The sequence below is a fragment of the Octopus sinensis genome, linkage group LG9 (genome assembly GCF_006345805.1).
Source record: "Octopus sinensis linkage group LG9, ASM634580v1, whole genome shotgun sequence".
Taxonomy (NCBI): domain Eukaryota; kingdom Metazoa; phylum Mollusca; class Cephalopoda; order Octopoda; family Octopodidae; genus Octopus; species Octopus sinensis.
The window spans coordinates 34,521,222-34,531,534 of NC_043005.1; the positions used below are offsets into that span (position 1 = coordinate 34,521,222).

Here is a 10,313-nt window from a genome sequence, read left to right on the forward strand (position 1 = left end):
GGATAGTGAGGGTCTTTAAATTGCATAACAACTTTAATTCCTTAGCATTTAAACTGGCCATATCTGGCCAAAATATTCTACCTGTTTTAAGTTCAAACAGGCCAGACTTACCTACAGTACTATTCTAAAAATAAACATCCATGTCATTGTAATTTCAAAGCTATGAGATAATGCATAATTAATTCAAATTGATGTAAATAAATGAGCATTACACTTGATAGAGTAATCTGAATGCTAAAGGGTTTTGTCAGTGATTGAGGAGATCCCTTCAAAGTTGTTTCCAGAAATTAAGGTAAGAGAATTTTTATCCATTATACTACACATAATAAAATATGGATATTAATATTTATTTTATTTTATCATATATTTTCTTTGTATTTTCTCTACAGACTTTTAGAAGAAGGGAAATTGTCTGACTCAGAGATAGAAAAAATCCGAATAGAACAGTTACAGCGAGATAAAAGGCGGCAAAGAGATGATATGAAAATAGTATATATGCCTCAATGGTTCAGGTAAAAATTTGTTTAGAAATAATTATTTCATGTTTCAATAGAAATAATATCTTAGTTACTGCTCTGACATTTTAATTATAAACATTCTCATAAAATATCTACTGTTTAATAAAGAAAATACGTTCTCCATATTATCACTAATTAATATTTATTCTTTAATATTGTTACAAATTAATAACTAAATGGTATTCTAATCACTAATGTAGATTGCAAATACACTTTCCTCTCTCTCTCTCACTCACACACAAGCACATATACAAATTTTTTAGTATAAAAGTCAGCTATAGCAAATATGACATTAAAAACTGACATTTTCTTTTAATTATCTCTTTTATAAGCAATTTTGTTTAATGGCTGAGGTTTAGACACTGGCCTACATATACCTTATTTACAAAAAAGGTACCACACATACATCAATGAATAAGTGAACAACTAACATTGATGGTTATAGGAATCTAATGAACCAATCATTGGTTCAATGATGTGTGAGTGATGAGGGATTTTCTGTATCACTCAGCATGCAACAAACACCACACATTATTTTCATTTGAGAGTGCCTGTTCTTCATTTTTCTTTCTGATGTTTACATTTACCACTAATGGATATATATGTGTAACAGTAAAAGATGTAGGCCTCAATATCATTGAAATAGAAGAGTATATTTAATACATCATACAAAAATGAAACACTTATATATATAGTGGTGCAGGAGTGGATGTGTGGTAAGTAGCTTGCTAACCAACCACATGGTTCCGGGTTCAGTCCCACTGCGTGGCACCTTGGGCAAGTGTCTTCTGCTATAGCCCCGGGCCGACCAATGCCTTGTGAGTGGATTTGGTAGATGGAAACTGAAAGAAGCCTGTCGTATATATGTATATATATATATGCGTATGTGTGTGTGTTTGTGTGTCTGTTTGTCCCCCTAGCATTGCTTGACAACCGATGCTGGTGTGTTTACGTCCCCGTCACTTAGCGGTTCGGCAAAAGAGACCGATAGAATAAGTACTGGGCTTAAAAAGAATAAGTCCCAGGGTCGATTTGCTTGAATAAAGGTGGTGCTCCAGCATGGCCGCAGTCAAATGACTGAAACAAGTAAAAGAGTAAAAGAGTATAGTACTTTGATTTTCTCTGCAAGAGAACTTACCCAATTTCCAATCAATAATCAACATACATGCCATCATTTATCAACTGTTGAATAGGAGTACATGTGTTGAGATACTGGTTGGAAATCAGATAACTTCATACCTGTAGCTTGCCAGGAAACTCTGAGTGCTATATGTGAGTGTTCCATGTATGTATAATATATTAGATATATGTAGATATAAATTTTTATTGTTTGTTTTATGCTATTTTAAGTCATAGGTATAGCTGTGTAGTTAGGAAGTTTGCTTTCCAACTACATGGTTCCAGGTTCATTACCACTGTATGGAACCTTAGGTAATAGTCTTCTACTGCATCCCAGACCAACCAAAACCTTGTGAGTAGATTTAGTTGGCAGAAACGAAAGAAGCCTCCCTCCCTCTCTCTTTCTCTCTCTCCCCCCCCCCCCACACACATACACACACAAAGCTTTTAGTTGAAGGTCAAGCTATCATATGTACATTAGATTGTTGCACAGTTATTTACCAAATTCCGTTTACTGTTGTTGTGAGACTCAGCTTATTTTATAAAACATTTGCACAAATTACTATGTATTGAACCTTAAATCACAAGCAAAAATTTAAGCACATAGCCATACTGACTAAAAAGTAGGATTAAAACAGTAAATAGATATAACTAATAAAAATTAAATCCCAATATGAAAAAATATTTGGCTTATATTTAATATTTGTCTTTGGAAAGCAGCTGAATTCACACCTAATTTCAGACAGGTAATTGTAAACTTATATGTAACAAAAGAAAGATCCTTTTTATAGTTGTTATTTAATAAAAAATAAATAAACCTTAAATTTTTTGTGTAACATGGTGTATATTTTTCTGCATTATTTTCTTACAGAAAACTTGAAGTAAATGGAAAAGAATTTTATGAATTTACCAGAGAATATTGGGAAAAAAGGAAAGAGCCTGGTTTTTCCAGAATGTCCCTTCCCAAGTTATGGTGATGGAATGAACTCAGCAGGGATTTATTGATTATGGCTGTGAGCTGATTGACTGAATTTCTATTAATCAACCAACAAGTTGAACCAAAAGATTTTCTTTCTTTATAACCATGTGATAGAACAGATGATGACTGTTGTGGTTTGCTCATTTCTTGAAGAATCCAATATTAGTTTCTTAATACTGCAGGTTAAGTCCAGTGGGGCTGTTAGTTGAGAGACCGTCACTGTCAATTATACCACAGGAGGACTTTCTTCAAAAGATGTTTCTTTGGTTACCAAGAATGGCAATCCATAAATGTTGTAGAAATATTATTGCCTTGCTGGAAAGTTTACAAATGACTGCCTTGCATGCACTCTAAGAATTTTGGCAGAGCCCTTGGCCAACTGCTGATTCCAGTTAGCTTAAAGAGCAATGGCAGATAATCTGCCATTTTTAAATCCCAGATTTATTCTTGTTTGGGCTTTACTGCAAGACCACTTTGAAATTAAAGAAAAGAAAAAAAAAACAAGAAAAGAAAAATCATGACAAATGAAGTTAAGAGACAAAAAAAAACCAAACACTTCTGAAAATGTTTGGAGACTTAGTATTTAGCTACCAGATCTTCTTGCTCTGCTCTGGTTGGTTAAATCATGTGAAATAGCGACCAGCTTTTTTTAAAACTTTATTCTGGATATGAAATCTGTACAGACATAGGGTGAATACATTATCTATAAATTGTCAATTAAGTTTTGCTTTCAGGTACATTTTTTTTAGATGCCCATGTTACTAATAGGTCTAAATCTAAGATATTAATTTTGTAGCCTCCTCTATTAATGACATTTGTCGACTAGCTCAGTGTCAACCTTTTGTTGTTTTCTTCAAAACTAGTCATGAAGTAGATTTAGTAACAATACCAATATTATTTGATAAGATGCATCTCCAACTGGTGTCTTTTTTTTTCTCCCTAATCTAATAGTTTTGTTGCAGTCAATATCAATATAGCGGCCAATGGTACATGATATAACTTATAATAAAGTAGCTATTTGCTTTCACTTTTAGATACATTGCACATTTTGGGACTTGTATTAAATTTGTCGAAATATTAAATTAGTGAAACTGTCACATTTCTTTAATTTGGTATTTTTAGCTCAAATCATTTGTTTTTAACATTTTACTAAATTCAACCAAAACTCTTTAAGTCCCTTAATACTTTTGCTATAGACATTCAAACTATGTAAATTATCAAATCTATGAAACCAAGCAGTGATTGACTGTGTTTTAGCTGTCTTGAGAACACTTGCCTATACAGAGATATATCTTAATCAAATGAAGTTACCGTCCCATTCTCTATCATTTTATTACTGTTTTTCTTTTCATTTTCTCTGTTATAGACTCGTTTCCAAGTTTCAGTCTCTGAAACCTACTGTAAATAGCTTATTTTTTGGTTTCTTACAATGATATTGGAATTGATAATATAACATAGTTGTTAAGTTGCCTTATAATTTTGTTGTTGTCATTCAGTATAATAACTGTTTAATGAGATATATCTACAACTACTAACTGCTGAGTGATTTAAATGCTATGATATAAGTGATATGGAACAATTATTTGGGTGGGTGGGGGAGATCTGGATCAACAAGTTTATTCTACTGAAACTTCTAACATATCAAAAGATGGAAGGTTGCACAGCTACTATGTTATTGCCATGATTTCTGTAGATTAGTCATGTTATTATTATTAGTTCATATTCTGCCGAGGTCAACTTTGCCATTCATCCTTTCAGGGTTGATGAAATAAGTACCAGTTGAACACTGGGGTCAATGAAATTGACTAGCACCCTCCACCCCACCAAAAATTTCAGGCCTTGTGCCTTTAGTAGAAAAAATTATTATTACAATTATTATTTGATAGTGATGATGGTAATAATAGCTCTTGATAATATATAATAATTCTCTGAAACTTTTCACTTTATGTCTCAGTGCTGAAGGCTGTATCTGTCTTTCTGTAAATGATTTTCCAAAATTATATCTGTTCTTCATTTTTGTGAAGCAGTTTTGAAATGTGTGAGCAATCAGTTTACTGAACAATGTTAATTAATTACTTAGCAATAAAAATGAATATTGTAGAAATGTTATTTTATAAAAAAAAAATAATTAATCCTACTTCTTTATGCCATTTCATTTAACTCTTCAGGTTTGGAATTTCATTAGACTAAATTAGAAATAACTCTTTGATGAAACAAGTAAACCTTGAGTAGGAACAAATATTAGTAACAAATATTTTACTACCAAGGTAGACTTAACTTTCCATACTAGGGTCAAGTAACTGACTACGTTCTTCACCTAAAAATGTGTGGCTTTGTACTGAAGTAGAAAAAAAAATCATCAGTATCTTTATGTTTTTAAAAAGGAAAGAGAGTATTTGGAAAATTCAATTTCTTTTGTGTAACAATTTATCAAATACCTGATATCTATACATCTATTCACTTCTTACTCTCTATTTACTTTGTTTTTCATAAACCTTCATTTAGAATTGTATACCCATTTTTACAAATACCTTTTGTTTAAATCTTTTTGCATGGAAGCCTTTATTTTCTAGTGTTTTTTTTTTTTTTACAAAATATCTTAACAAAAACAGGTAATACTTCACTCCATATTACAATATTGAAATTAAATGCAATTGTCCAAATAAGAATTACATATTTCATTAGCAGATTGTTATACAACTATTAATGATAATACCCTGACCTTTGGTATAGTCAGACTCAAAAGTTTTTTGTTTTTTTTTATAATCAGACTGTTTGTAATTTATATTCATATTTTGGTCCTTTTTTTTTCAAATTGATAAACACAATTGATATTGAATAATTAAACTTGAATACCTCAGTGTACAATTTTTCTCATTTTCTTATAACGCCTTAACTGAATGTAACTCTTCTATTATTCCAAATTATAGTCTCTTTTTTTTTTTCGTTTTTTTTTTCTTTTCCATTGGTATTCTAATGAGAATATAGCATAATTCTTGCCTTGCCAAATATTAATCCTACATTTCTCTGTTGAATTTTCTGATTCAGCCATTCTTTATCAAAACTGTTCAAAATCCTAATGTTGTTTTATTATAATGATAGTAATAATAGCTCCAGTCATGAAATTATTTCCTAGATTATAGGATCAAACTTAACTATTGATTATATTATTTATTAATGACCTCTGGTCTGTTTTGTATATTAATCATGGCCCCAGGTCTTTTGTAATTTAGTTCCTTCCACAGATGTCAACAGGGGAAAATGGACGAAAAACAATGGAATAGAACACTGATTTGTTTTTTCTAATGTTTATTGCTAATATGCTGGATTATTGGCTATTGTTGTATGTACATTAACAATATCTACATACATGCAGACTTACATAACATGTGTGTGTGTGTATACATATATATATATGCACACACACTACATACATACATACATACATACACATACATTCACACATTTTAGCTAATAATCAGAAATGCTAAGTCACTTTCAACATATTGTCTAGTTTAGCACTTCAGCTTTATGTTTTTGTTTTGTTTTGTTTTTCAAATTGGTTACTGACTGTATATAGTAATGGTAAAAATTGTTCAAAGTTGCCCATATTTTAGAATGTTTTATATTTTGTATCCAAGAGAAAGTAAAAACAAATATTTCATGCCAGATTGCCATTCTATTTATTTGTAGCATACTATTGGGGAAGACAGATGGGAATGTTTAACTATTGACAAATATAATTAAATGTTAGAATTGATGGACATAGTTTATTGTAGTTAACGGAAACTGTGCAAACATAAATTCTAAGTTAATAAGAAATTGTTTCTGGGTTTCGAAGTTGAAAAAATTATAATCTAGTGATCCCTTTTTTTCCTTTTTATTTTAGTGGCATGTGTGGGGGATTACTTTTTTATTTTTCTAGGTTCTAATATTGATAACAATTTCAGAAACAAGTTTTCGAATTTTGATTTTATCGTATATGTATTTATACTAGTTTTGGCCTCTGGCCACCATTACTTTATGGACTGTCCTTAGTTTATAAAGCTTTTTGTCTCCATTATCAGTTTTGGGATATATTTACCCACAACTGAAATACCAAAACTGCAACTTAGAACTGAGTTATAGGTTTTCAAAAGATCCCTGAAATAAGTATGTATATATGAGTGTGTGTGTGTGTGTGTATATATATATATGTATGTATGTATATATGTATGTATATATATATATATATATGTATATATATATATATGTATGTATGTATATATATATATATATGTATGTATATATATATGTATATATATATATGTATGTATGTATATATGTATGTATATATATATGTATAGATATGTTTGTATATATATATATATGTATAGATATGTATGTATATATATATATATGTGTGTGTGTGTGTGTGTATATGTTAGTTCTAAAAGCATTATGGAAATACATATACCCAGGACCCACACCAAATATGCCCCTATTAAGCCTTCCCTATCTTCTTATCTCCTTATTACTCATCCCTCCATTACTCTTCTAACTACTGTATTATTCTGCAACTGTAAATGAGATCAGAACCTTTTTGTTCTACCACTATCTCTTCTCCCATCAACGTTCCCCACCTTTGTTCACCCCTATATAACCTCTGACCTTCTCCACCCTTGTTACTATATGCCTCTTCCCCTCCCAACTCATATTCACCATTGACCACTCCCCTTTATTCACTCTAACCATTTGTCACTCTCCTCCCTCACTCACAGGAGTGGGGGAGGAGGAGAGTGAGAGATGATTAGAAATGGGGTTCTGGTGAATGTCCCTACTGTTCTTCTGTTTCTATTCTATTCTGTTTCTATTCACTGCTTTGCACCTTGAGGGTATACTTTGACACTTTATCTCTCTTTCTAGTGCTATCCCAATTATTCCCATCCTTATAAAATACAGGGTAGCCGTATATATTTCATCTTCAGCAGCAAATATCTTCCTGTCCCTCTACCATAATTTACTCTCTCAACACCCAACATAAAGTCACCTCCCTCTCTACTACACTTCCATTTAACCAAGAAGATATTTTAGCCTTGCAAGCTATATGACGACTTCACTAGTCCTGGTGTCACAAAAGAAACATCCTGTGCACACTGTGAAATGGTTGGCATTAGGAATGGCATTCAACTTTAGAAACCATGCCAAAGCAGACATTAGAGCTTGACGCTGTCCTGTACCTCATCAAATCCTGCCGAATAGCCAGCAATAAAGATGAATGCTAAATGATGATGAGAGTATGTGTGTGTCACTTAGAGGTCTTCAATAGCACTGAGAAATGAGTAGAAGCATTCAGTCCTTATAAACAATTAATTTCTTTATTCTAGTTCTGATAACATCTAATATCCTATCAATATTTCATCTTAACAGACCAACTTTTATTATATATATATTTTTTTTAAATTTTAGTGAAATATACTATCTTTGATGAAATGCCTTTTATCTTTTAGATATTTTCCCAATAATAAAATTGTGCTACAATGTTTAGTAAGGTATACAATAGTTCCAAAAGTTTTAATTTCCAGTATTTACTGAGTAGCTGCAGATTTCTTTCAATGGAAGTGTTATAAACAAAGAAAATAATGAATCTATGCCAGGACTCCAGCTTTTTTTTTTTTATTATGTTTATTTCTTTTTCTCTCAGACTGGAAAAAGAATATTTCTTTACTACTAAAAAAACAATGATACTTTATAAAATTAATCAATTGAACCATGATTTGGTTTAATTGCTTTGAGATCATAAACCATGTTGGTCATCCAATCCCAGTGTAAGAATGTTGTTCCACTACTTAAACGATGGCAGCTTGATTGAAACAAAAAAAAAATACAACAGAAAGACATGAAACAATAGTTTAGAAGTTTGGGATAGCCTCAACAGGCTAAAACATTATTGCCAAAATTAGGTAAACCTATTGGAAATAAATAATTTGCAAGAAACGATTTGCTTTATTGACTTTTTTTTGTGATTTAAATATTGAATGGTTATTGCTTTGTCTTCTGTGATAAGTAATTATTGTTTTTGGAATAACAGCTTACAATAATGTTTCTCACCATCATGTGACTGGATTATACACTGTAACTTTATTATAATGCCACTCTGCTTACCATTATGAATTTTATTGTTGGATCAAATACTTTACTTCTTCTATGCCACCTTTGGGAGGTTTTACATCAAACTACAATTTCTTTTGAAAGCTATAAGGTTGGAAGGAAAATCTGTTGCATAATAGGAAAGAAACAAATGCTTCTTTGGTATTAGTTGAGATATTTAATCAAGATAACATTTCTCCTCATTATTGATAACATAATCCCATCTATTTGGCAAATTTTTAACAACTGGGCATAAAATTCTTCAGGTTTCGAAGCAAAGAAACACTCAATACCATTTTTAACCTCTTCACACTTAATAAACAGTTTTCCCTCTAAAAAATGTTGCAATGATCTGAAAAGATGATAGTCAGTTGGAGCAAGATCAGGAGTGTAAGGAGGATGAGGCAAAAGATCCATATTTATAGTCATAATCTTTTCCTGGTTGACTTGGGTAATATATTGTCTTGCATTATCCTATAAGAGCAACATTCCTTTACGATTGACCAGTAATGTGTGTATATTCTGCAAATGTTTGTACAATGATTCCAACAATACTTTGCATTAAGTATTTTGTTTTGGTTTAACACCTCAAGATAGATAACACCCTTCATATCCCACAAACACTGAGAGTAACTTTCTTCATGTGTAGTCCTGGTTTTGAGATGGATTCTTATTTTTCATTAGGTGCTAACCATTGTTGTTTTTGTTGAATATGATTATAAAAACCTTACTTTTCATCTTTTGTGATGATTTTGTCCAGGAAAGGTTTAGTAGCAATTCTACTGTTCAATGACAATCTGAAGGCTACTCTTTGATTAAGCTGAGAAGCAGTCAGCTTATTAAACCCACTAAGTAAATTTAAACATTTTTCCTTGTTCATGAAGGTGTTTCTATGACTGAAGTGTGACTTAAATTGAACTGTTTTGCAAATTGTTGTATGCTTTGGATTTTCCTCAACTACAATTTTCAGAAGCTGAATATTGATCGAACTTATTCGTCAAGATAAGGAAGATTCTGTGAGAGGAAAATTTCCCAAGCAAAACTGGTCAAACCGTTGTTGACATATTTAGACATTTTAAGCTTCATATAAAAAAAAAATAGAACAAATATTTTTTGCTTCTTCCATTGCTGAAGAGTTCGTTTTGAATTTAGACAGCATGCTGTGTCTGATTTGGATCTGGTCTAAACTCATTTTAAAAGAGTAAAATTGATATGAATCTAACTACTATGGTAATCTGCAAAGAAAGAAAAACATTAGAATGTAAAAAACAAATGTGTATTTTACTGTAAATATTGAATTGAAAGAGTATCTCAAAGCGATTTGTGTCAAAAATCTAAGAGGATTTTCTTTCCATCCTAATACATATGATTAAATATCTCATTATTTAGTCACTTGACCTGCAAGAAATAAGAGCTATGTTTCCCTCAAATCACCCCTACCATCTTAAAAAAGGATATTGCACAAATTAGGCTGGGGTACAGTATTACGTGAACAAAAAAAAAACAATTACTGGATGGTCGCAGTGGAACATCTTTGATCATAAGAAGTCCATTCAATCAGAGTTAAC

At 31.4% G+C, this 10,313-nt stretch overlaps 1 protein-coding gene across 9 annotated transcripts in view; it reads left to right on the plus strand.

Annotated features, from left to right (window-relative positions):
- Window positions 1–8,592, plus strand: part of LOC115215917 (oxysterol-binding protein-related protein 6) — a 270,837-nt gene extending 262,245 nt beyond the window's left edge. For 5 of the 9 annotated variants that reach the window (XM_029785270.2, XM_036505898.1, XM_029785271.2 and 2 more), the window contains 2 exons: window positions 390–512; window positions 2,509–3,169. In XM_029785270.2, the coding sequence (XP_029641130.1) occupies window positions 390–512; window positions 2,509–2,614 (229 nt within the window). In that variant the 3' untranslated portion in view covers window positions 2,615–3,169. Of the gene's footprint in view, window positions 1–389; window positions 513–2,508; window positions 6,799–6,992 lie in introns of those variants that run through there. The other 4 variants (XM_029785276.2, XM_029785277.2, XM_029785275.2 and 1 more) reach the window with 1 other exon arrangement.
- Window positions 8,593–10,313: the final 1,721 nt, after the last annotated feature.